Here is a 27592-nt window from a genome sequence, read left to right as displayed (position 1 = left end):
TAGCCTGGCATTTTGCATGATGTACTCTGCATGTAAGTTAAATAAGCAGGATGACAACATACAGCCTTGACGTACTTCTTTCCTAATTTGGAACCAGTCCGTTGTTCCATGTCAGGTTCTAACTGTTGCTTCTTGACCTGCATACAGATTTCTCAGGAGGCAGGTAAGGTGTTCTGGTATTTCCATCTCTTTAAGAATTTTCCAGTTTGTTGTGATCCACACAGTCAAAGGCTTTGGTATAGTCAATAAAGCAGAACTATTTCTGCATTCACTCTTAGATGAGCAAAACCAGGGATACTTCTGCTCACCACTTCTAGTCAACACTGTACTAAAGGTTTTAGCCAATGCAATAAGGCAAGAAAAAAAAATAGGCATCCATGTTGGAAAGGAAGAAGTGGGACTCTTTATTCAAGACAACATGAGAGGGACTTCTTGGTGGTACAGTGGTTAAGAATCCTCCTGCCAATGCAGGGGATACAGGTTTGATCCTTGGTCTGGGAAGAGTCCACATTCTGTGGAGCAACTAAGCTCATGTGCCACAACCCCTGAGCCTGTCTGCCCAGAGCCTGTGCTCTGCAACAAGAGAAGCCCCTGCAATGAGAAGCTGGTGCACTCAGTGAAGAGCAGCCCCTGCTTGCTGCAACTAGAGAAAGCCTGTGTGCAACAGCAAAGACCCAGTGCAACCAAAAATAGAGAACGTATTGAAAAAGGTAACACAATAGCAAAAGCATGACCCAGCAAGAAATAATCCGAGACTAGACTTGAGGAAAAGGAAAAATTTCCACTGTATGAAAGACACTCTTAGGAGAATGAAAGTCACAGAGTGGGAGAAAAATATTTGCAAAGCATATAACTGATAAAGGGGTTGTATTCAGAGTATGTAAAGAACTCTTACAACTCAGCAGTAAGAAAACAACCCCGTTTTTAAAATTAGCAAGAGATTTGAATTGACACTTCACCAGAGGAGGCATCTGAACGACAAATAGCACAAGAAAAGATGGTTAGTGTGATTAGTCATCAAGGAGATGCAAATTAAAACCACAGTGAGAAACCACTACACCGTTACTGGAATGGCTTATAGAAAGAGGAAAAAGACTGACAATACCAAGTGTTGGTGAGTATGTGGAACAACTGAAACTCATAAACTGTTGGTGAAAACGTAAAATCAGACAACCACTTTAGAGAAATATTTGACAGCTTTTTATAAAATTAAACATACCATATTGTCCAGCAATTCATTCCTAGGTATTTACCCAAGAGAAATTAAAACATATGTCCACAAAAAGACACACTAGACTATTTACAGGAGTTTTGTTCATAAAGTCAAAAGCTAGAAATAACCCAAATATCCACCAACAGATACATGGATAAACAAACTGTAGTATATTCATAGAATGGACTAATACTCTGCAATAAAAAGGAAAAAAACTACTGATAAATGCCACAGAAGTAGATGACTCACACTGGCATCGTGCAGAGTCATAGAAGTTAAATACAAAAGACCACTATTACAGACTGAATTGTGTCCCCAAATTCATGTGTTGAAGCCCTAACCAATGTGACTTTATTTGGAGACTGGGCCTTTAAAGAGGCAAGTAAGGTTAAATGAGGTCATAATGGTGGTGGGGCCCTAATCCAATAGGACTGGTATCCTTGGAAAAAGAAGAGGAGACACAAGAGATGCATCCACAGAGAGAAAGGCCACGTCCAGACACAGAGAGAAGGAGGTTATCTGAATGTCAGAGAGGGTTTAGGAGAAACCAAGCCTGTCAACACCTTGATCTTGGTCTTCCAGCCTGTAGAACTATGAGAAAATAAATTTCTGTTGTTTTAATAGCCTCCCAGTATGCAGTATTTTATGGCAGCCTTGGACAACTAATACAACTGTATATTGTATAACTCCATTTATATGAAGTTTTAGAACAAGTAAAATTAAGCTATAGTGACAGAAAGCAGATCCATGGTTGCCTGGGGCCTGTCCTGGGATAAGGAGATGGGTATTGACTACAGAGTTGAACAAATAAACTTTTGGATGTGAGGGAAATATTCTATTTAACTGTGGTGGTGGTTCCCTGGCATATATATCAAAGCTTATCAAAATGCATGCTTAAATTTGATGAATTTCATTCACAGAAATGATACCTCAGTAAAGTTGATTTTAAAAGAAACAAAATATTATGTAAAAAGTATAGACAAGAATTCTGGAATGCAATGGAAGGGAGTTATGAAGTCCACTAATGCTTCATGGCTTTCATTTTGTTATTTTGGATTTTTAGAGTTGTCCCCCCAGCAAGGGAAGCTGTGAGTAGATTCAGCCCTACATACGAAGAGGGATGCAGACAGAGTGCTCCATGTTGAAGTCCTGTAGAGTTATAACCAGACATTTCCTTTAATTTATTCATGAAAAACAGCCAGCATTAAACATCAACCAACTATTACACTCAAAGGTATTTGTACTTGAAAAATTCTTAATATAAAAATTTGTGAGCTTTTGTTTTCATTTGTTTGGGGCTTTTTTGTTTTTGTTTTTTCCCTACCAAGTCCCCATTTCTATCCTCAACTGATGATGAGGTTTTGCTTAGCCTGGGGGCCTATCTCTTCCTGGTCTTGTTCTCCAAATTGGACTGAGTGAAACATCAAAGCCCCTCCAGTGTGCTTGCCTCACAGAGACTGAAGATCCTCGCTATGGGTGCTAGAGTGTGCCTGTCTTAATTAGAGGGACAACTGTTAACCTTCCTAACACAGCAACTCTTGCCTTCCTCACCATAGAGAAGAAAAGAGAGAAGAACTGGATTAGATGCTTTTAGAAGTGCTTGCCAGCTATATTATCCTCTGAGTCTTTATTAGGTCCATGTTTCTCTCACTCAACTATAATGAGTTCTCTCTCCGTGCTTAATTCTATATAGTCAGGGCTCGGGACACAGCAGAGAAGCAGACAGACTTGGGTTGTGCCTTCACGCTGCTTGTATTCCAGTGGGAGTTCAGGGCTGCAAGCACTCAAGTTGAACGGGCGTAAAGGGTAAGGAATGTACTGACCTGATGCTTGGGAATCAGGCAGCAGACTGGGTTACAGGGGTACCTCGAGACTGTCTGTGCAGTGAGGCTGTCATTAAGATGGCCATCAGGGACAGTTCCCACTCTCCTACCCTGGGAAGACAAAGTCAAAACCCAGGAGAGACATGCTCTCTTCCCAAAGGGAGTGTGATGAAACAGACTGGTGGGAAACTCGGTGAGAAACCTCTAGCCAATGTCTCCTTGCGCCTTAGTTAATCTGATTCGTGTCACGTGCTCCCTCTGAACCAATCACTTTAATGGAGGTGGATTTCCCACTAGACCAATCAGGCTTCTCCATGGAATTGGATGCGATGGGAATGAAAATGAAAGTGTTAGTCACTCAGTCCTGTTTGACTCTTTGCGACCCCATCCACTGTAGCATACCAGGCTCCTCTGTCCATGAAATTCTCCAGGCAAGAATACTGGAGTGGATTGCCATTCCTGTCTCCAGGAGATCTTCCTTACCCAGGGATCTAACTGGGGTTTCCTGCATTGCAGGCAGATTCTTTACTGTCAGAGCCACCAGGGAAGCCTAGGAATGAGCTGGGTGTGTTTCAGAGACCAGAAATAAGAGGCAATGCTTCATTCTAGTTGGGTTGTATTAACTAGAATATTCACTTAGTAAATCTCAACATTGGTTCAAGGCAGCTGATAGCCCTTTGGTGACTTCTAGAAGCATTGACTTCAAATACTGGTTTCAACTATGAACTGTTTCAAGGGAGTCACCTTATACAAAACATATCAGAACTATTCAGAGGTTTCACTGTGTGACTGTTGAAGGGCAGTTGGGAAAGACTGCTCTGGGGAGGCAACTCTAGAGCCAGCTGCCTGTGCACACAGCTTGGCTTTGAGTTTCTGTCTCTGGTATTTACTAGCTGGATAAGTCCCTTAAGCTGTTGGAGCCTCAGTTTCCATTCCTGTAGAATGGGCACCTTCTTTGTAGGATTTGTGAGAGGACTAAGTGAGAATGTATGTGATGCCCATTAGAACAGTGCCTGGCACATAGTTTTTATTTATTATTATTTATTATTAGTGTTATTATTTACATGTGCAGAGACAGTCTAATCCACCACCTTACTAGGTACACCTGGGTTTGTTTTTTGCTGCACCAGGTCTTTGTTGCTGCATGTGGGATCTTTAGTTGCAGCCTGAGAACTCTTAGTCAAGGCATGCGGGTCTAGTTCCTTGACCAGGCCTTGAACTGGGGCTCCCTGCATTGGGAGCAGAGTCTTAACCACTGGACCACCAGGGAAGTCCCACTTGGGTTGTTTTTGACCCACACCTTCATCTTCTCAGAATCTGACTTTAGGTCCCAGCTGAAGAATTGGAGTACCACTTACAGGCATTTGTCAAGGTTCTATCCTCCATCTGCATGGCTTTTCTTGTGTGCTCCAATACCTCCACTTTTCCGGAGGTGATAAAAAGACTGATCAAGGGTTCTGAGGTCCGACTCCCTGGGTTCAAGTCCCTGCCTTACTATTCACTGTGTGACCCTGTGCAAGATACTTAAATTCTCATCTATTAAGTGGGTGTAAAAGCAGCATCTTTGTCATGAGGCTGTTGTGAGAGTGATGGCTGTGCATATGTGTGAAGGGCTCCCTGAGGGCCTGACGCATCGTAAGAACTTGATATGTGTTGCCTCATTATTATTACTGTTTCATCTAGCAACGATGAGTCCTGACACCATTTTTTAAAAAATAATTTTTTTATGGCTGTGCAGGATATTTGTTGCTGCGTGAGCTTTTTTCTAGTTGCAGCGGATAATGGCTACTTTCTCGTTGTGGTGTACGGGCTCTTGTTGCAGAGCACAGGGTCTAGAGCCTGGGCTCAATAGTAGAGCCCCGAGGGCTTAGGTGTTCCTCGGCAGGTGGGATCTTCCCAGATCAGGGATTGAACCCTTGCCTCCTGCATTGGCAGGCAGATTCTCCACCACTGAGCCACCAGAGGAAGCCCTCTGACACCATTCTTGTTATCAGTTAGTCTCAATCTCTCTCCTTAGTTCTGCCTGCTTATTTCCACCTGCCTGCTGAATATTTTCTTACCAAGATCCAACCAAAACTTCATTCTCAATCTGTCCCTAAATCTAAAATATACCATCGACTTCCTCCTCCTTTCCCCAGATTTCCTCCTCTGCCTCTCTGCAGCCCTTCTTTTCATTAATATCAGCACCTATGGGAAACAAAGAGTCTTATTTCCTGTTTCAAGAATCCAAGCTATCAGAAAGCCTTGCTTCTCCTCCACTTGCCGCAGATTCTCATAACTGGGGGGCACTTCCACCCAGCTTCCAAGAAATGAGGCCAGAGCTGTGAAGTGACCTGCCCAGGGTCACCAGCATGTGGGCGGCCGAAGTCTGCCTGCTTTTGTGGGGATTCCCCTTCCACCTCCCGGTGGCTCACTGTTCTCTGTGGCCATGGAACCACTTCTCCCCAGTTGTCCCAAGGACCTCTGGCAGGCTCACAGTCCCAGGCTTGGTGAGGCAAGGCTCTGTGTAGTTCTTGAAACAATTAAAATCAGATTTAATAAACCAAGTCTCCTGTTATCCTGAGCTGTGCGCTGGGGAAGGGCGGGAGGTGGGGGCCGGAGCGCAGAAGTAAGGAGGCTCACTCCTTTGAGAGTTTCCAAGCCTCGTGAGCAAGGGAGCACCCAAATTGACAGATGTGAGTCATTCTGAGTGTGCCTCTGTCAGTCACAGATGGGTACAAGAGATGTAGGGTCTGCAAGGGTTATGAGTGGTTTAACCAGTGTTTTTCAATTTGAGAAATTTCATGGCATAGAATTTGAGGGTGTCCGAAGAGCCCTCCGCGGTCCTTCTTGCACTTCCATCTCTCTGAGCCTGAGCTCTGAGGGGTCTCAGGTACTCACTCTGTAGCTGACAGGCACTGAAAGTGGGCCGCATGCAGGCTCCAAGCAGGCTTCAGACACCACAACAGCCGTCTACTTCCTCAGACTATTGAAGTCAGAAAATTCTTGCCATTCCTGAGCTTGTAACAGAGACTCAGACCCAGTGACCTCTTTTTGTTCCCACAGGGGGCTGCAGCCCCTTTGCAAGTTTAAACCGTTCAGATGCGCTCTGGCTTCATCTAGTAGACACCGTCGGTGGAGGACCAGGGCGGGGGGAGGCGGTGCTGGGAAGAGTCCCCAGGGTGAGAAAGAGGATGGCCACGGTCGCCCCATCCTCCCCGCCGGCCATGCGAAGAACACACGTCCTGAAGTAAACTGAAGTTTAAACTGTTCCCTGTTCCTAGAGGCAAAAAATACGATATAGACGACCATGACCTGAGGGAGGGGGTTTTGGAGGAGAGGAGAAGGGACTGTTTAGTGCGTAGTTTGTGTTGGGGATGATGAAAGTTTGGGGAGGTAATGGTGAAGGTTATACAACATTGTGGATCTAATTTATTTGATGCCACTGAATTGTACACATAAACAAATGTTTAAAATAATAAATATTATGCTATGAATTCTACCACACACACACACACACATACAAACCCCCACGACAATAACTTAAAAAAAAAAGCAAAACCTTGTTTTCTACATTTCTTTTGAAACTGACTTCAAATAAACTGGCCTTCAAATCTGCTGCTGGATTCTTTGTCAGGAGATCATTATACTTTGCTTTAGGCTGGCGGTTCTAAAGAATTATGGATGACGGGAATGATTGAAACTGATTTATTTCTCAAGTGTTTGAGATTCCTTCATCCTGGTCCAATAATGTCTATTCAGGAAGAGCTTGTCTTTAGCAAAGTCAGAAAAATAAAAGAAAATGCACAGGCCACCATTTAAAGACGGCCTGGTTTAAGAAAATCTCTTATGTGAAATCTCAGATTTGGAGAACAAATTGGTGGCTGATGATTTGCTTTACAAAAGACTGATTCACTTAACAAAAGAGTTTTCCTCAAAGGTTCCTTTAAGGAGAGAGCCCCCTGGTGCATTTAATGATATTATTAGATTAAAAAAAAAAAATCATCCCGACCGTTCAAGGACATTGCACTGTAAACATGTGAATGCATTGTGTTGTGTTGTAAGAGTGGAAATAAAGAAGTCAGGACTCTTTGACAAATGGACCGTTTTTTGGCCCAAAGTAACACAAGGAGGAAGCAAGATGAGTGTTCTTGGCCTAAAATCCTGGCAGCTTTCTGGGAAGGCTTTGGGAGTTTGTGATTTATTTCAGACCAGCTAAGCCCGAGGCCCACGATGTGTCCATTTTAAGAACTTAGGGTCCACGTTCTAACTCTGCTCACGCTGACCCCCATCACCTGCCCTAATCACAAAGGCCCTCAGACGTGAGCTCAACTCTGTCCTGCGATGGCAGAAAAATATATCTGTTGCCAGAAAGTGGATTCTCTCCGGTGACGAAGAATGATCCTTATTTATGTCTGCATAGGTACATTCTGGGGCCCATAAAGGTTTAATTGTCCCTCTAACTAGTTTTTAAAAAAAAACCACAAAAAGGCTGCCAGCTTTCCCCAGAGTTTAAAACCCACTGAATGCGGTTCAGTGGAAACTGCTCTAAGTGTGTGACTCGCGCCGTGTCCCGGGCACAAGGCGCGATTGTTGGGGAAGTCGAGAGATGCAGCTCTTAGGAGGGCTTTCAAAGTCAGTGTTTGTGGCTTTGGGCTGCTGCTGACCCTGGCTTACTCTAGAGAGAGAGAGAAGCAGCCTGCCCCTGGAAGTTACTCCCAAGGTGCCACTGCCCCCTGCTGCCACCTCCCAGTTCAGGGGGACACCCCCACCCCCGGTCACAGGACCCTAAATGTCCTCCCTCTTCTCTCTGATGTTGCCTTTGCTGGTTTAAAAGATTCACAGGGCCCTAAAGACAGAGGAGACACAGAAAAAGAGGAAACATGTCTGCGAGACAAAAAGAGAAAGATGGGCCCCGTTAAGGAACCCACTGGGCCCAGAGAGACACTCTGCCTGACCCCCCAGCACCGCTGCCTCCCCTGCTTGTGCCTGTGTGTTCATTTGACAATTATTGGCGGGATGCCGACTATGTGAGTGAAGTGCATACAGTTCCTGCTCCCAGAGAACTCAAAGTCTCCCGGTGGAGTTAGACAGTCCGTCGGGGTTCATCACGCACAACCGGGTAAGGACAAACTGCAGTGACTGCTGTGCAGAAAAAGGAATAGGTGTTGACAGAAGCTAACAGAGTTTGACATAGATACACATGTCTGTCTGGAGACTGCTGCTGCTGCTAAGTTGCTTCAGTCGTGTCCGACTCTGTGCAGCCCCATAGACGGCAGCCCACCAGGCTCCCCCGTCCCTGGGATTCTCCAGGCAAGAACACTGGAGTGGGTTGCAATTGCCTTCTCCAATGTGTGAAAGTGAAGTCGCTCAGTCGTGTCCTACTTTTCCTAACCCTATGGATTTCAGCCTACCAGGCTCCTCCGCCCATGGGATTTTCCAGGCAAGAGCGGGATGCCATTGCCTTCTCCGGTTTGGAGACATATATACACATATATATTGACATATATACAAATGTCTCTTTGCAAGAGAATTATTAAGTTAACCTTAAAAATGCATCCCAGCATACAGTAGATGCAGACAAATGCTGTTTGATTCCACTGATACGAGATACTTAGAATAGACAAATTCACAGAGGCAGAAGGTCCATACATAGATGCCAGGGGCTAGGCGGTGGGGAGGGGGAACGGGGACTTAGTATTTAATGGTGACAGAGTTAGGAAGGTGAAAAATACGGGAGATGGATGATGGTGAGGGCTGCACGACAGTGCGAATGTGCTTAGTACCTCTGTACTATACACATAAATATGGTTACATGTGTTTTCTATTATGTGACTTTTACCACATTAAAAAAAGAAGAAACTAACGGAGGGCCATGGGAGGTTCTCTGAGGGAGTTATGCCTTGTGAGCTAGACCTGAAGAATGAGAGGGAGCGGGCAGGGTGAACAGGGGTCAGAGGAAGGGGCGGTGTGTGCAAAGACCCTGGTGCAGGGAGGAGCAGGACTGGAGAAGGAGGTCCCCAGCATGGCTGCTTTGTCTTCTCTTGGAACCCCTTCCCTGAAAAGATCTGTGATGAGTTCCCATCCATCACACGTCCAGGTGAGCTTCGAAGGGCCTCGTCCAGATTCGCCCCAGATCACCTCGACCCTTCTCACACTCCTCCTGGGTTCTGTGAAGAAAACACATTTGTCAAGAGACTAAAGCAAATAGTTTTTGACATGCGGTTCTGTACCATAAGGGAGGCTACAATGAAGTCGATCCCAGTTTACATGACTCCAAATGGTTCCATTTAAACGTCCCACCCTGTATTTACGTGTCCCTACCACTTTAGTTGGCTGTTTATCTTCCACTGTACTCCACGCTACTTGCAGTCTGGGCCTCTAGTTAACATCATCCCTTACTATTTCCATTCCATGGCCTATCATTTACATTTTTCTTTAGGAAATGTAAATATTTATTTACCATATTAGCTTTTACTCTTACTTAGCTCTATATATTATGGAATAAACAGACTGTGATATGGGTTCTAGTCCTAAATTTTCTGTAAACTGGTGGTGACCTTAGACGAGTCATTTAACCTCACTGAACCTAAGATGCTTCTTTGTAAAATGAGGCGTGTTTTGTTTTTGTTATTTTGTTTTAGCTAGCAGATCCAATACTCAGGATTCCTCTTAAATTCTGTGGTCCTCTTATGGACATCCTTCTCTATACCACCCCTCTTTCAGAATGTCTTTGTGGTAGGATCAACTTTCTGTATAGATTGCTCTTGTGGGAAAGTGTACCCAGTATCATATTTAATGAATGAGGATAGGTCATACTCTTGGGCTTGTGTTAAAGCACACATATGTGGGGAAGTGGTTGAGAAGTAGGAAGATTCTAGCTGCTGGCCTGAAATTCCCTTAGGCTACTTTTCAAACTGGGGTATCTGCACCCATAGGGGTACAAAGGTGTGCCAGTAAGTATAGGAAGCCCTTTCTCTTTGAACAAGAATGCTACTCAAAGATTTGCCAAAAGCAAATAGAGCAAACAGTGTTAAAACAAACATATGACATCTTAGTTTAAAACGGCCCCCCTGGGGTGGACAGCTCTGGGCACACTGCAGTGTGAGAGGGAACAGGGCTTCTGCTCTGTCCTTGGGCTGTGTGAGAAATACTTGCCTTATGGGTCTTTTGAAATATGTGCACTTTAATAGGGTAAAGGTGCTGAGTTACTCGGGAGGGGCACTCCCACCAAAGGACGGACATATATGGAAAATCCATTTTCACCCATTATGAGAGTTTAAAGAGGGGTCCTGAGGTTGAGGGGGAGCCAGGCTGAACAAGAAACCCATTTCTAAAGACCAAATTGGTTACACAATCTTGCTTAGGATTCTGGCTCACAGCTGGGTTTGAACTGATCCCAACATCTGGAAGGTCTCTCACCGTTTTTCTGACCTCCAGTAACAAATCTTCTATGTACTCCATTCTGGGACTTACCATACATACATGTTAGTTGTATTTTCTTGTTTATACAGCTCTTCAGCTAGTCAGGTGGCGTGAATTATTAAAAAATATATGATCAAGAGTCAAGACTTTGCTTGCCATGTGACTTTGGGGAACGCCCTGAAATCTCTCTGACCCGCAGTTTGCTCATCTATTAAATGGTCCAATATAACACCTGCCTTGCCTACTGAAAAGATAGAATTGTGTGCAGAGCGTATGGATTTGCAATGTAAAAGCGTTTTGTAGATCATTAAACAAAAATCAGTTATTATTAACTAAGATCCCAAAGGGAAGGAGAGTTTATCTCTTACATCATCTTTCTGTTCTCCTCAACTTCTAACTTTTGCCTAGTTGGTTCTGATAACTATTCGAGATAAGATCATGAAATGCTGTCCCCACGCTGACCCTGAGGAACTCCAATTCTGGCATTCTCTCCTGCCTCCTTCCTTCCCTTCTCTTCTGGCCGGTCTCCCCCTCGCCCCCCATCCATGCGCTCAAGCACTGCTATTTCCTCCTGCTGCCCCTTCCCCATAGCTTGGGTAAGAGGAGGATACCTAAAGGGGCTGTGTGATATATATAGATGAACTGCTCAAGTACAGTAATTTCAGGCATCACTAGGGAGAGTCACAGCAATACCATTGTTGTGGGAAAACAAACTGGTGTCATTCTGAAAACTTTCTCCCAGAAATAAAAATGCACAAACAGAATTCTGGGAAAAAAAAATTTTTTTAAAGAGAAATCAACAACCTAACCTACATATCTCCCTGTAATAACGAAAAATATTTTCATTGAACTTGGCTCAAATCATGCAACTTCCTCCCACTTCTCCAGGCTTTGGGGAGTAGGCCAGCCTGCTTCACAGTTGACATCCCTGAGGGAAATACCAGGAAAAGGTGATGAGGAGGAAAGGGCAGGTTTAGTATGTACTGGTTTGAGATACTCTGGCTAAACAGTAACTTTGCCAGGCCATTCCCCTCCTTTCTACCTGGGCCTCAGAGCGAAGTGGATTTTCTTAAGCAGAAATGTTCTTGGATCTCTTCATAATTTTCCCCTTCAAAATGTAGGAGTTGTGCAAGAAAAATCCACATTCCACACTAACAAGGCAAGGGTTATAAAGAGAACTTGGTTTCTTACGAGGCAATACTTTCATCTTTTGTTTTATTTATTTATTTTCAAAGTAAGCTTTTGTGGTAAGAAATCAAGTCAGGGTAATAAAGAACGATGGGAGCAGGTGGAGTGGAAAATTTCCTTTTCGCCACCCCCCCCAAAGTACACGGAACTGGAGAAGAGGGGAGGGGTCACCTCAGGTCCTCACATCACTTCAGGGGCAGCAGGAACCCAGAAAGGCCGGCGATGTGCTCCCTGGAGCTCAGGGATCCGACCTCAACATCCACATAAGCCCCAGGACACCGCCCTCCCAGTCCCCACGCCTGCTCCGACCAGCACCCGGCAGGGTTCTCGGCTTCCACATCTGGAGAATGGGAGAAGGGCGCTCCTCCTGCAATGAGCCCAGGGCTAAGGAAACCACCTGCCTGGCTGTGGACCTGTGTTTCTCAAGCTTTCTGAACAGGCTGAAGAAACACAACAGTGCGCCTTCCCTTCCTCGCTCGTTCCAGGTGATCTTTTTCGCGGAGGGCGGTAAATGCCCGGCAGGGACGGGCCAGGTCACCGGAGGCCTCGAGCCCTCAGGTCACCGGAGGCCTCGAGCCCTCAGGTCACCGGAGGCCTCGAGCCCTCAGGTCACCGGAGGCCTCGAGCCCTCAGGTCACCGGAGGCCTCGAGCCCTCAGGTCACCGGAGGCCTCGAGCCCTCAGGTCACCGGAGGCCTCGAGCCCTCAGGTCACCGGAGGCCTCGAGCCCTCAGGTCACCGGAGGCCTCGAGCCCTCAGGTCACCGGAGGCCTCGAGCCCTCAGGTCACCGGAGGCCTCGAGCCCTCAGGTCACCGGAGGCCTCGAGCCCTCGAGGACAGAGGCCCTCGGCCCGCGGCTTCCACCCGCCGGCGGCGGCACGTGCCTCACCCCGTTGCCCCGGAGACGGGCGGGGGTTTGTGCTCAAAGCCCGGCCTGTGCCACCCTGACGCGGGCGCGGGGGGTGAACCCGGGCTTGGCCCTCCTGCCTGCACGCCACCTCTCGGGCCCTGCCGGCCGCCGCCCCCGCCGCCCCTCCGCGGTGGTACGGCCCGCGCTTAGCGGAGGGCCTCCGCCCCGCCGACGCACGAGTAGCTGCGGGCCTCGAGGGAGAGGTGAGGGCCGCGGAGCTGCCCGAGACCTGGCGGGGCCCCGGGGCCGGCGCTTCGGGCGGGGAAGGCCGCTCTGCTCTGGCCGCAGTGTCCCGCTTGTGGAGGCAGCGCTCACTTCTCCGGTTCCCCTGCCTCCGGGCCCTTCTGCCCGCTTCCCTTCCTGAAGCTGCCTGCCCAGCTGCCTTAGTGGGGTCCACGTCGGGCGCGACGGGCCGGGCCCCACACCCGCCACCCCTGCGGTAGTTGAAGCGCCCTCTTCCCCGCCACCCACAGCGCCCCCGTTTACCTCCCCCACCCAGATTCCATCAGCAGGATGACTGACGTGGAGGAAAACGTGCCCGTGAAGGACCCTGGCGACGCAGAGAGCAGACCCTGTAAGCCCGAAAGCTCAGGACCGACCCGGGAAGACAAAAGCAGCCTCAGGGACCACCCTTCCCGTAGGTCCAGCCGCCCCCCCACCCCCACCCCACCCCGGCCTCGGCCCTCGGGGTGTGCTCAGTGAGGGTCGGGTGGGAAGCGCCACCCTCCTCTCGCCCCCTCCTTCCTTACCTCCTCCAACCCCAGCCTCTTCCTTTCAGGCCAGAGGCACCCTATTCAACCGAAGATCTGCAGAGAGTTTGGGGTCCTGGAGAAAAGACGAGACCCAGGAGCGATTTCTTAAATCTGACAAGATTGAGGCTCAGTTCAGAGCCCTGTTTGTGTTCTGTTGTTTTTAATTCGTAGGTGGAACATGGCAGACACCTGGGGTAGAGTTTAAAGACCCGAAATGATCCCAGAGGGGCCCAGTGTTCTCTCTGTGCTTGGTGGACTGCATTAGCAATGCTGCTCAGGCCTCACTCTTGTAGAGGGCATGAGGAGATGAGGACGAGACGGTTGGATAGCATCACCGACTCAATGAACATGAGTCTGAGCAAACTCCAGGAGATAGTGAAGGACGGGGAAGCCTGGTGTCCTTGGGGTCGCAAAGAGTCTGACTCCACACTGAACAGCAACAGTAGTACAGTGTTCTTTTTTGTTCCTGTTGGGACACAAAGTCTCTTCCACTCTTTAGGTCTGATCTCACTGGGGTTCATCCAGCATTTCTTTTATAATAATCACCAGATAATTTAAGTAGTCCTCAATCGGAAGGCCTGCCCACGAGCCTTAACCACCTGAGTTAAATTCTTCAAATTCAGTCCCATTTCTTTCTCTTGTAGCCACACGGGGTCGCTGCTGGTTAAGGAAAAGTAGCAAATTGGGTGTTTTGGAATCCTCCCTTGGCATAGGTACTTTTCAGTAGATGTCAAACATGATGTGGGGTGGCAAATCACTTTTTTGGTAGAAACAGTTTAAGTTCTTGAGGATGTTATTTAAATGAATCCATAGACAAGAGAGCTCTAACCTGAATAACCAAATTCCTCTTTTTAAAAAATTTCAAAATTTTTTATACCAGGGTGACTTGGTTAAGTTACTTACAAGTTATTTTGAAAATGTCTTTGTCCTTGGGATCTGGATTTTAAAAAATCTGTTTAGTTACTTTTTATGTCTGATTTCTCTTCGAGCCCTCCCCGTTCCTGAATTTTGCAGCTGTGGCAGTTGCATAGCGCTGTGGTACTTTGGACAACAGACCAGTGTTGTCAAAGCAGGTTCTGAGCTCTGATCTGTTAAAGTTGGGAAGTGTTTCTGTGTATGAATTCCTCAGTCCTTCAATAAACTGCTAGAAGCAGCTCAATCTCCCTCTGAAGATTTTCTTAGTTCTGATTTTGTGTTTGGTGAATTAGCGGCAAGTCTCTTTGCATATTTGACTGTATTTTGCCATCTTGCCTGAAACTAAAGACTTTAAAGAGGCTGATGAAATAGAGAGCTTCCTGTCACCCAAGGTTACATTCAACCTTTGTGTTTGCCTAAACAGAAATGCCATCTGTGGCTTTTTGATAAATTTTACAGTCATCTTTTATCCTTAACTTTTTATTTTGAAATATTTCAACTCTGTTGAAAAAATAATGAATGCCCACATTGTTAATATTCTGCCTCATTGTTTTTTTCTCTTATTATACATAGGCATTTTTTCTTGAAGTTATAGGGTCATGATTTTAAATACTTCATGTATCTTCTAAGAACAAAGGCATTCTCCTATGAAACCTTTTTTCTGAGATAATTTTATTTTTCCTTTTTATATTTTTAAACTTTTTTACATATAGAAATCAAACATACACAGAAATACAGAGACTGGAATGATGAACCCCCGTTTTGTCACTGCCCAATTTCAACAATTATCAACTAATGTTAATCTTAGTGCTTTTATATCCCCTCTACATCTTGGAGCCAAATACTTTTTTGTGAACAAATTATGAAGCTTTATTGAAAGATCGTGAGAAGATGATTTACTGTATATGACACTCGTGATACCAAGTAATCATAACTACCATGTATGCCTGTTATATGAGAATGCTGTCAACTAGGTCTGTACTAAGAACAGTGGTTCCCAAATTCTAGTGCTCAGTTCAGTTGAGTTGCTTAGTCGTGTCCCAACTCTTTATGACCCCATGGACTTCAGCACGCCAGGCCTCCCTGTCCATCACCAACTCCTGGAGTTTACCCAAACTCACGTCCACTGAGTTGGTGACGCCATCCAACCATCTCATCCTCTGTCATCCCCTTCTCCTCCTGCTTTCAATCTTTCCCAGCATCAGAGTCTTTTCAAATGAGTCAGCTCTTCGCATCAGGTGACCAAAGTATTGGAGTTTCAGCTTCAACATCAGTCCTTCCAATGAACACCCAGGACTGATTTCCTTTAGGATGGACTGGTTGGATCTCCTTGCAGTCCGAGGGACTCTCAAGAGTCTTCTCCAACACCACAGTTCAAAAGGATCAATTCTTTAGCGCTCAGCTTTCTTTATAGTCCAACTCTCACATTCATACATGACTACTGGAAAAACCATAGCCTTGACTAGATGGACCTTTGTTGGCAAAATAATGTGCTGTCTAGCATTGGAGAAGGAAATGGCAACCCACTCCAGTGTTCTTGCCTGGAGAATCCCAGGGACAGTGGAGCCTGGTGGGCTGCCGTCTTTGGGGTCACACAGAGTCAGACACGACTGAAGCGGCTTAGCAGCAGCAGTAGCAGCAGCAGGTTGGTCATGACTTTTCTTCCAAGGAGTAAGCGTCTTTTAATTTCATGGCTGCAGGCATCATCTGCAGTGATTTCGGAGCCCCTAAAAATAAAGTCAGTCACCGTTTCCACTGTTTCCCCATCTATTTGCCATGAAGAGATGGGGCTGGATGCCATGATCTTAGTTTTCTGAATGTTGACCTTTAAGCCAACTTTTTCACTCTCCTCTTTCACTTTCATGAAGAGGCTCTTTATTTCTTGTTCACTTTCTGCCATAAGGGTGGTGTCATCTGCATATCTGAGGTTATTGATATTTCTCCCGGCAATCTTGATTCCAGCTTGTGCTTCCTCCAGCCCAGCGTTTCTCATCATGTACTCTGCATATAAGTTAAATAAGCAGGGTGACAATATACAGCCTTGATGTACTCCTTCTCCCTATTTGGAACCAGTATGTTGTTCCATGTCCAGTTCTAACTGTTGCTTCCTGACCTGCATACAGATTTCTCAAGAGGCAGGTCAGGTGGTCTGGAATTTCCATCTCTCGAATAATTTTCCACAGTTTATTGTGATCCACACAGTCAAAGGCTTTGGCATAGTCAATAAAGCAGAAATAGATGTTTTTCTGGAACTTTCTTGGTTTTTCGATGATCCAGCAGATGTTGGCAATTTGATCTCTGGTTCCTCTGCCTTTTCTAGAACCAGCTGGAACATCTGGAAGTTCACGGTTCATATATTGCTAAAGCCTGGCTTGGAGAATTTTGAGCATTACTTTGCGAGTGTGTGAGATGAGTGCAATTGTGTGGTAGTTTGAGCATTCTTTGGCATTGCCTTTCTTTGGGATTGGAATAAAAACTGACCTTTTCTAGTCCTCTGGCCACTGCTGAGTGTTCCAAATTTGCTGGCATATTGAGTGCAGCACTTTCACAGCATCATCTTTCAGGATTTGAAATAGCTCAACTGGAATTCCATCACCTCCACTGGCTTTGTTTGTAGTAATGCTTCATTTTGTGACAAAATTCCTAGCAAGATTTAGTGGAATGAATTAAAGATACTGCAATGAGTTTTTCCTAAACCTAAAGTTGATTCATTTTAAGGACTAATCTTTATTCTGACCCTTCCTGCTTTTTTGGAGGTTAAACTATTTTTCTTTTATGAAATGATGGTTTTGGTGGTGGTAGAGTGGTTTATTTGCTATTTTCATACTGTCCATACTTGACAAAACAAAAAGTTGGCAAGTTATTGTCCCTTGCTCAAAATCATTTTGGAAATTTACTAGTCTGTGAAATCCTAAATTCTAGAAACTACTTTAAGAAGACCAAGTGAAATTGACACCATTCAGTACCTCTGTGTGGAGAATTTAATGTCCATCAAAGACAGGAAGAGGAGAGTGTAGTCATAATACCCTTAGATAAATGTTTATTTTTGCAAATTACTTTTTTGCTGCTTTATTATTTTACTTTGTAAGAGTTTCTTTTTAATTTAATTTTTAAATTTTTTTGGCTATGCTGTGCAAAAGGCATCTTCATTGCCACGTGTGGGCTCTTAGTTGCGGCGTGTGGCATCTGTCCCTGACCAGGGATGGAACCTGGGCTGCCTACTTTGGCAGCATGAAGTCTTGGCCACTTGGACCACCAGGGAAATCCCAGGAGAAAGGTTTTTAATCAGTTTCATTTTCTGTTTTTTATTTTTATAATAAAATAGTTTCTTTGTCCTCCCTTATCCCCACACTGGGCTACTAAGAGAATCTGTCATGCGGCCTTGAGTTCAGAAAACACAATTGGTTGGAATGGTTGGAGGAGTGTGTGTGAGGTCACTAGGACGAGCCTCAGTCTGGAGCCGCTCACAGTGAGTCTCTGAAGAAAATCACAGTTCAGACTTGTGTGAGTTCACTGGTGTCCACTTTACATTCTTTTTTTTCAGTTGAGATATAATTAACATAGAACATTAGTTTCGGGTGTACATCATACCTTCTTTCTGTCACAGGCCTGAGAAATACAGTTAATGACGCTTCCAAGCTGAGCAGCGAGATTGGGATGAATCGTGATTTCCGCATGGAAGAGAAGGTTTTGCCTCCTGGCAGGTACAGGTTCTTCTGATTTTCTCATTTTATTCATCCTGCTATGGGTATTTAGCGCAAATGCCTTCTGACTAGACTTGAAGCATTTTTGTTTAAGAATACAATCAGTGTTTGAATCTAAGCCATAAGAGGTCTCAACAACTTGAACAGAAGAGTAATAAATTATAATTATTAGTACCAGAGGGTCATGAAGCAAATGTTATTTAACCAGGGACTAAACCCAAGCAGTTATTGGGATGTTCACTTTGCGTGCATGCTAAGTCGAGCTTCAGTCATATCTGACTCCTTGTGACCCTGTGGACTGTACTCCACCAGCCTCCTCTGTCCATGGGATTCTCCAGGCAAGAATACTGGAGAGGACTTTTGAAGTGAAGTTGCTTAGTTGTGTGTGACTCTTTGTGATCCTATGGACTGTAGCCTACCAGGCTCCTCCATCCGTGGAATTTTCCAACAAGAGTACTGGAAAATTCCAAGAGTGGGTTGTCATTTCCTTCTCCAGGGGATCTTCCCGACCCAGAGATCGAACTCAGGTCTCCCACATTGCAGGCAGACACTTACCCTCTGTGCCACCAGGGGACTCTCAGTTCAGTTCAGTTCAGTCGCTCAGTCGTGTCCGACTCTTTGCTACCCCATGAATCACAGCACGCCGGGCCTCCCTGTCCATCACCAACTCCCGGAGTTCACTCAAACTCAAGTCCATCGAGTCGGTGATGCCATCCAGCCATCTCATCCTCTGTTGTCCCCTTTTCCTCCTGCCCCCAATCCCTCCCAGCATCAGAGTCTTTTCCAATGAGTCAACTCTTCGCATGAGGTGGCCAAAGGACTGGAGTTTCAGCTTTTAGCGTTTTTCCTTCCAAACAACACTCAGGACTGATCTCCTTTTAGGACCTCAGTTAATACTAAGAGTTGAGGTGCATTTCAGATCTTCTCTGACAGATGTGGAGGAATTAGCCTATAGTAGCTGTCTATTGCTGCATGATAAATTACCCCAAAGCTTAGCAGCTAAAACAGTGTTCTCTCCCAGTTTCTGTGGGTGGGAATCTGGGCGTGGCTTCACTGACACAGCCTCTGTCAGGCTGTTGAGGTTGGCCTGAACCGCCCTCAGCTCCTTGCCTCCTGGGCTCCTCCATGGAGCAGCTCCCAACATGGCAGCTGCCTTCCCTCACCCAGCACGAGAAAGTGGGTAGGTGGGTGAGAGACGGCACCTACGACAGAAACCAGTCTTTCTGCTACCTAATCTCAGCAGAGATGTCCATGGCCTCTGCTACATTTTGTTTGCTAAAAAGGAACCCTCAAATCCAGGCAACACTTGAGGGTACAGGGTCACACCAGAGTGTGAACACTGGGGACCTAGATCTCTGGAGTCTTTTTTGGATATTGGTTGCCACCACATGACTCCTACTACTCTTATGTGGTCGCAGATTTAAACAGGCAAAGATGAAAAGATTAATTTTTATAATGGTGGTGTTTTCAACTGTCCCCTCACCCCCACCCTGCTTCATAAATCAGCTTAATTTGTGAATCAGGATCAAAATGCTGTTGATAAACAATGCTCCCGCATCCCCATCAAGCCTTATTTTTCATTCTCCTTAGTTATATTGACATTGCAATAAATAAATAAGAACCATTGTAAGTATTAATATGACTTGCTGGTTTATTGGCAGTTCAGTGGGTAAATTCAGTGTCAGATTTTTACATTTTAAAACAGTTCTGATTTCCCACCAGTGGACAGATACACAGTGGCAGCTTGTGATTCTTCAGTTTCCTTAAATGCGTTTGTTATTTGTCAGCTTCAGGAGATGTTCTACACCCCAAGTTGCTGCCCTGGTTTTCATGCTCTGATCTGCTCTCACCAACAGATGGCCTCGCCAAGCACAGCTTCTCTGGGAACAGGTTTTCACCAAAGCCCAGATCTTCTCGCATCTCTCTCACTGCTTAGATGTGTTTGTTGCTGTCAGGAGAGGAGGAAAAAATGAGTAGAGGAGATGAAAGAGGGAGCAACGAAACAGGAAAATAGTACTGTTCAGAGCTGGGTTCTCAAGTAAGGCAGTACAGATGTTTTTTTTTCTTCATTTTCCACCATTTATTCTTGGTATCAAAACTAGTTCAACTCTTCTTACAAAATGAAAGCAAAATACTGGAGACATATATCACATTTTTCTTCCTGTGGCTTTAGCCCATCCCTACCCCACCAAAAGAGACCAGAAAAAAAAACTCAGAACTCAAGAGCAAAACCAACTCTACCTGACCACATTCATAAAAAATGACACGGGGATACACTGCAGAACAGAAAGAGGTCGTCTGCTCTGTGTCCGAAGGTTTCTCCATCGTGTCTTGTGCTAGGTGAGCACCCGTCATTGAACATGCTGTGTGTCAAATGCAAACGTACGGTCAGATGTCATATAGCATACATCTATAACATACAACATACAAGCATATGTCAGATCTCAGGAGAGATGGTGAACGTAGCAGAAACTGAAACTCTCCCTGCGGTACTTATCTTTAAGCACTGTAAAAGCAGCAACTCTTAAATCACAAGTTCATTTCTTTTCAACCTAGTCAGTCCTTATTTTATTTGGGCTGTGTTCTTTCAAGCAACTGACTAGATTTCCCTTCAACAGAATGTGTTTGGCTCACTTTATCACTTCAATAAAAATTTCAGGGAAGAAGTGTGCTTTACATGCAAAAGAGTATTCTAAACAAAATCTTCCTAGCTTCAAACCTACCCAAGTGCACAGGCTTCATACAAATGCATTTTTATTAGGCCTCTAGAAAGAGGTCTCCACAACCAATAGCACCCGAAAAAAAGAAAAAGCATATTCAAAATAAAGGCTCTGGCAAACTATTAGAGGAAACACAAAATCACTTTGAAGTGGCCAGTGGCAATAGATATAATGCATAAACCTGAATAAGTGAAGTTTGAAGTCACTCCTTATTGGCAGTTGACTTTACTTTGGTCTAATAGGATGATGTTACCTCAGTTCAGTTCATTGCTCAGTCATGTCCTACTCTTTGAGACCCCATGTACTGCAGCATGCCAGGTTTCCCTGTCTATCACCAACTCCTGGAATATACTCAAACTCATGTCCATTGAGTTGGTGATACCATCCAACCATCTCATCTGTCATCCCCTTCTCCTCCCATCTTCAGTCTTTCCCAGCATCAGGGTCTTTTCTGATGAGTCAGTTCTTTGCATCAGGTGGCCACAGTACTGGAGTTTCAGCTTCAGCATCAGCCCTTCCAGTGAATATTCAGGACTGATTTCCTTTAGGATGGACTGGTTGGATCTCCTTACAGTCCAAGGGACTCTCAAGAGTCACCTCCAGCACCACAGTTCAAAAGCATCAATTCTTCAGCACTCAGCTTTCTTTATAGTCCAATTCTCATATTCATACATGACTACTGGAAAAACCATAGCTTTGACTAGATGGACCTTTGTTGGCCAAGTAATGTCTCTGCTTTTTAATATTCTGTCTAGGTTGGTCATAACTTTTCTTCCAAGGAGCAAGCGTCTTTTAATTTCATGGCTGCAGTCACCATCTGCAGTGATTTTGGGACCCCCCAAAATAGTCTGTCACTGTTTCCCCTGTTTCCCCATCTATTTGCATGAAGTGATGGGACCAGTTGCCACGATCTTAGTTTTCTGAATGTTGAGTTTTAAGCCAACTTTTTCACTCTCCTCTTTCACTCTCATCAAGAGGCTCTTTAGTTCCTCTTCACTTTCTGCCATAAGGGTGGTGTCATCTGCATATCTGAGGTTATTGATATTTCTCCCAGCAATCTTGATTCCAGCTTGTGCTTTATCCAGTCCAGCATTTCTCATGATGTACTCTGCATATAAGTTAAATGAGCAGGGTGACAATATACAGCTTTGATGTACTCCTTTTCCTATTTGGAACCAGTCTTTTGTTCCATGTCCAGTTCTAACTGTTGCTTCTTGACCTGCACACAGATTTCTCAGGAAGCAGGTCAGGTGGTATGGTATTCCCATCTCTAAGAATTTTCCAGTTTGTTGTGATCCACACAGTCAAAGGCTTTGGCATAGTCAATAAAGCAAAAGTAGAATGTTACCTACAGTTGTATTAATTGGGAAATCCCTTATTTGGGCCATTCATTGATCAGGCATTTGTTGAGTCCTTATTATGTGACAGGGAAAATTGCTGACTTCTGGAGATAGAGGTAATTATAGCTATGACAAATAAGGCACTGTCTTTGCTGTCAAGACACTTGTAGGAGAGATGGTTGAATTAGTGACTGTAAGTTCACTTAGAGCTGTGTATAGAGTTTAATTAAAGTTCTCAGCTGCCTAAGAAACAGGTTTGCCTATGATGACTTGAGTCTTAGAGGTGGTCTGGGTGGGAAGGGATGCTCCTGGCAGAGGACACGGGTTGGAGGCACAGTGGTGTGAACTGAATAAGTGTCTTGGTGTGGTTGAGCATGAAGTGTTATGAAGTAGGAGGAGAGAAGTTAGACAGGGAGGCAGAGCAGTATCAGGAGGGTCATATGAGCTGTTTGTGCTGCTGATGCCAAGAAGCCCCTAATGGACTCTGAGCATGACCTCATAATCAGGATTGCATCTTAGAAAAGTCATTGAATTTAGGATGAATTTGTGGGGAACAGATTAAAAGGGGCAAGACTGAAGGGAGAGGGACCAGTTAATGGCCCTTTGTAGTAGTCTAGGTAAGAGATGATGGTAGGAGCAGATGATTTCAGAGACATTTCAAAAACAATTTATGAAACTTGGAAGATGGAGTGGATGAATGGGATGAGGAGAAAAGCTTTACAACCGATTCTAGTGCACAATCGACTGTTAGATTATAGTTGGTTACCGTTGCTGATTGAGATTGCAGTGTTGGGAGAGGAATTTTGATTTTTGTTTAATTCATCTTTGTATTGTTTCTTTTTTGTTTTACAAGGAGCATCCATTACTAAGAGGGGATGTTTGATTCCAGAAAACCAATCACTATTGGCAATAACTAGGTGCAGCCTCAGAATTTTCAAGTGGTTCTTTTTCTTATTAGCCTAAGTGTATTGGTCAGAGAAGTCATTTAAATAAGCATTCATAGGAAAGTGAATTCCTTTAAAAAAGTAATAGACAATTTTTAGCATAGTTTAATTTTATGGAAAATAGCTCTCACATTCCCTCCTTTCTCCTACATACAGTTTCCTCTGTTTACATCTTGTATTAGTGTGGTTTATTTGTTACAATTTATGATCCAGTATTAATACATTATTATTAACTCAAGTTTACAGGGGTATTCACTTTCTGTGACGTATATTCTATGGGTTTTGGAAAATGTATAATGACATTTATTCACCATTTCTGTATTCATCATTTCCATATCATACAGAGTAATTTCACTGCCCTAAAATTCCCTATGTTCTATCTATTCATCCTTCCCTCCCTCCCCCTGAAACTTTTGCAAACACTGATCTTTTCACAATCTCTGTAGGTTTTCTGAATTTCTTACAGTTGGAGTCATACAGTATGTAGCCTTTTCAGATTGTATTCTTTCAACTAGCAATATACATTTAAAGAACTTCCCTGGTGGCCCAGCTGTTAAGGCTCTGTGCTTCCAGTGCAGGGGGCATGGGTTTGATCCTTGATTGGGGAACTAAGATCCTACATGGTATGGCCAAAAAAAAAAAAAAAAAATTTAAGTTTCCTCCATGTCTTTTGAGGGCTTGATAGTGCATTTCTTTTTAGTGTTGAATAATATTCTATTGGCTTCCCTGGTGGAAGAATCCTCCTGCCTATGCAGGAGATGCGGGTTTGATCCCTGGGTCAGGAAAATCCCCTGGAGAAGGAAATGGCAACCCACTCCAGTATTCTTGCCTGGGAAAGCCCATAGACAGAGGAGCATGGCAGGCTACAGTCCATGGGGCCACAAGAGAGTCAGACTCTACTTAGCAACTAAATAAAAACAAATACTCCATTGTCTGGATATACCACAGTTTATTTATCCATCACGTACAGAATGACATCTTGGTTGCTTCCAAGGTTTGGCAAAAAAATAAAGCTACTATAAATGTCCACGTTTAGGTTTTTGTGTGGATATAAGCTTTCAACTCCTTTGAGTAGGTCCCAGGGAGCACAGTTGTTGGACTGTATGAAAGAGAATGTTTCGTTTTGTAAGAAACTGTGGAACCATCCTCCAGAGTGATGGTCTTCCACTCTGCACTCCTACGAGCAGTGAGTGAGGGTTCCTGTTGCTCCCTGCCCTGGTCAGCATTTGGTGTTGTCGGTGTTCTGGATTTTGGCCATTCTAATAGGTGTGCAGTGGTATCTCATTGTTACTTTAATATACAATTCCCTAATGGTGACTTCAGCCATGAAATTAGAAGATGATTACTTCTTGGCAGGAAAGCTATGACAAACCTAGACAGTGTATTAAAAAGCAAAGACATCATTTGCCTACAAAGGTTCGTATAGTCAAGGTTTTGGTCCTTCCAGTAGTCATGTAGGGATGTGAGAGTTGGACCATAAAGAAGGCAGAGCATTGAAGAATTGACTCATTTGAAGTGAGGGACTGGAGAAGACTCTTGAGAGTCCCTTGGACAGTAAGGAGATCAAACCAGTCAATCCTAAAGGAAATCAGCCCTGAATACTCATTGGAAGGACTTGATGCTGAAGCTCCAATACTTTGGCCACCTGAGGTGAAGAGCCGACTCACTAGAAGAGACCCTGATGCTGGGAAAAACCAAAGGCAGAATGAGAAGAAGGTGACAGAAGATGAGATGATCGAATGGCATCACTGATTCAATGGACATGAACTTGGGCAAACTCTGAGAGATGGTGAGGGACAGGGAGGCCTGGCGTGCTGCAGTCCATGGGGTCTCAATCAGACACAACTTGGGGACCGAACAACAGCACTGAGACACGAGGTGCAGCATGTGCTTGTTTGCCATCTCTATATGTACTTTGGCGAGGTGTCTGTTCAGACCTTTTCCCGTTTTAAAATTGGGTTGTTCTGTAATGACCTACATGGGAAAAGAATTTTTAAAAAGAGTGGATATATGTAAATGTATAACTGACTCACTGCTGTATAAAAGAAACTAACACAATGTTATAAACCGACTATACTCCAGTAGATTAATTTGAAAAAAATAAAATTGGGTTATTTTCTTATTCTTGAATTTTAAGAGTTCTTTGTATGTTTTGGATACTAGTTCTTTATCAGATATGTGCTTTGCAAAGATTGGAGCTTGTCTTTTCCTTCTCTTAACAGTGACTTTCACAGAGCAGTTTTTAATTTTAAAGAAGTCCAATTTACCAGTTTTTTTCTTCCATGGATCTTGTTTTTGGTATATCTAAAAGGTCATTGCCAAACCCAAGGTCACATAGATTTCTTCTGTTCTAGAAGTTTTAGAGTTTGTTTTTTGCATTGAGGTCTACGCTCTTATTTGTGGAAGGTAGTGATTAAAAGTCTGTGTCTAGGTTCATTTTCTCCCATGTGGATGTCCAGTTGTTCTAGCACTGTTTGTTGAAAAGATTATCCTTTTTAACTGAAGTGCCTTTGCTGCTGCTCTTTTCTGGAAGGGGAAAAAAGACCAATATTCTGGCTTCCATGACTGGTTACATGGTAGTGCCATTGAGATTAGGAATACAGGAGGAACAGGTTTGTATGGGAAAGATAGTGAATTCAGTTTTAGATGTGCTGATTTGGAAGTATCTGTAGATAGTTCAGTTCAGTTCAGTCGCTCAGTCGTGTCCAACTCTCTTCGACCCCATGAACCACAGCATGCCAGGCCTCCCTGTCCGTCACCAACTCCCGGAGTTTACCCAAACTCATGTCCATGGAGTCGGTGATGCCATCCAGCCATCTCATCCTCTGCCGTTCCCTTCTCCTCCTGTCCCCAATCCCTCCCAGCATCAGACTCTTTTCCAATGAGTCAACTCTTCGCATGAGGTGGCCAAAGTACTGGAGTTTGAGCTTCAGCATCAGTCCTTCCAATGAACGCCCAGGGTTGGATCTCCTTGCAGTCCAAGGGACTCTCAAGAGTTCTCCAACACCACAGTTCAAAACCATCAATTCTTCGGTGCTCAGCTTTCTTCACAGTCCAACTCTCACATCCATACATGACCACTGGAAAAACCATAGCCTTGACTACATGGACCTTTGTTGGCAGAGTAATGTCTCTGCTTTTTAAAATGCTGTCTAGGTTGGTCATAACTTTCCTTCCAAGGAGTAAGCGTCTTTTAATTTCATGGCTGCAATCACAATCTGCAGTGATTTTGGAGCCCCCCAAAATAAAGTCTGACACTGTTTCCACTGCTTCCCCATCTATTTCCCATGAAGTGATGGGACTAGATGCCATGATCTTAGTTTTCTGAATGTTGAGCTTTAAGCCAACTTTTTCACTCTCCTCTTTCACTCTCATCAAGAGGCTTTTTAGTTCCTCTTCACTTTCTGCCATAAGGGTGGTGTCATCTGCATATCTGAGGTTATTGATATTTCTCCCGGCAATAGATAAATGTTGTCAAAGAAGGAAAATCCTTTTCTAGATTTAAGTCTATAAGAAAATGAAAGATCACTTAGTTCTTTGCTGTATGTGTACGTAAAGGGAAACTAAGTCACATCTTTTCTGCACTAAATGCAGAATCAGTGTTAACGTTCAGCCTGACCTCTGTTCAGGGTTCTTCTTACTGCAGAGAGTGGCTGCACCAGACCGTGAGGAGCCCTTCTGAGAGGTTGTGCCGGTGCCCTTAATATCCAAGTCTAAAACCCCAGCTAGTTCAGCTCTGCTGCCCTCCATACTTACCTTCCCTTGTCTGTATACTCTTTTAAATCAAATATCGTTTGGGTCTTAGTAGATAATGACCTTATGGCAGTTTTTGAGTGGAGAAAATAATTTTCTTCATTTAACCCTCTTACAGTCTGGAAGGCAGGATCAGAGAGACCATGCACGATGCCTTTTGGGATCATCTGAAAGAGCGACTATCAGCTACTCCGCCAGACTTCAGCTGTGCTCTTGAACTTCTAAAGGAAATTAAAGAGGTGAGTGACAAACCTTACCTTTGCAGATATAAAGTTTCTGGACAGCTCCTGCTCACTGGAATGTCAGTGGCCAGCAAATCCCAACTGAACATGGTCCATGAATCAGTCAGAGTCTATGATCAATAGACAGAAATCACTCAGTAATTTCAACAAAGAAGTTTTAATATAAAAATTATTATAACAGGGAATTGGAGAAATGAAGGCTTTGGGCTAGTAAGAAGCAGAGAAAACTCTGCTGGAATATAAGATAAAGGAGAGTCCTGTTTCAGCCCTAGGGTAGGGGGAACACCCAAGGACTCAGTTACTCATTTGAGGGCACGGCTGTGCCAGGGGAGCTCTCTGGCCTGTGTGTGCTGTTGACCACCATGCATGGCAGGAGCTGGTTGCCAGAGTAGTCGCCTGTGCCCCAGGAGCCTAGCCCTGGAGAAGCAGCCGCTTGCTCTGCAGGAGTCCAGTACTCGAGAAACCTCTCAGCTGCGGGAGCCAGCTGCCTGTAGAGCCACATGGACTACAGGAGCCTGCTGTGAGAGCTTCCAGAACCAGGAAAACTAATTAATAGTACCTTCTGACACTTACCCAGTGTTCACAGCAGCACTGTTTACAGGAGCCAAAACATGCAAACAACCTACATGTCCATCAGCAGAGGAATGGGTGAAGGAGATGGGGAGTACATATACATAGTGGAATA

The 27592-nt window shown here is 44.6% G+C and overlaps 1 protein-coding gene and 1 long non-coding RNA gene across 9 annotated transcripts in view; one reads left to right on the top strand and one right to left on the bottom strand.

The window, feature by feature from the left end:
- The window catches only part of TCP11 (t-complex 11), a 172838-nt gene that overhangs the window by 116247 nt on the left and 28999 nt on the right, over positions 1 to 27592 (top strand). The window contains exons 1-4 of one of the 7 annotated variants that reach the window (XM_024983609.2): positions 12657 to 12740; positions 13037 to 13111; positions 17812 to 17908; positions 26784 to 26904. In XM_024983609.2, the coding sequence (XP_024839377.1) occupies positions 13051 to 13111; positions 17812 to 17908; positions 26784 to 26904 (279 nt within the window). In that variant the 5' untranslated portion in view covers positions 12657 to 12740; positions 13037 to 13050. Of the gene's footprint in view, positions 1 to 2276; positions 2448 to 12656; positions 12741 to 13036; positions 13175 to 17607; positions 17709 to 17811; positions 17909 to 19838; positions 19947 to 26783; positions 26905 to 27592 lie in introns of those variants that run through there. The other 6 variants (NM_001110079.2, XM_059880349.1, XM_024983613.2 and 3 more) reach the window with 6 other exon arrangements.
- On the bottom strand, positions 8591 to 12127 carry LOC132343669 (uncharacterized). 2 transcript variants are annotated; one of them, XR_009492623.1, is made up of 4 exons: positions 11813 to 12127; positions 11483 to 11591; positions 9157 to 9185; positions 8591 to 9073 (listed from the first exon to the last, which is right to left on the bottom strand). It is a non-coding gene; the product is annotated as an uncharacterized lncRNA (long non-coding RNA). The 2 variants fall into 2 exon arrangements; XR_009492624.1 differs by having other exon boundaries at positions 8591 to 9185; positions 11800 to 12127.

The sequence above is a fragment of the Bos taurus genome, chromosome 23 (assembly GCF_002263795.3).
Source record: "Bos taurus isolate L1 Dominette 01449 registration number 42190680 breed Hereford chromosome 23, ARS-UCD2.0, whole genome shotgun sequence".
NCBI classification, from domain to species: domain Eukaryota; kingdom Metazoa; phylum Chordata; class Mammalia; order Artiodactyla; family Bovidae; genus Bos; species Bos taurus.
This window is presented reverse-complemented; position numbering and strand designations above follow the sequence as displayed.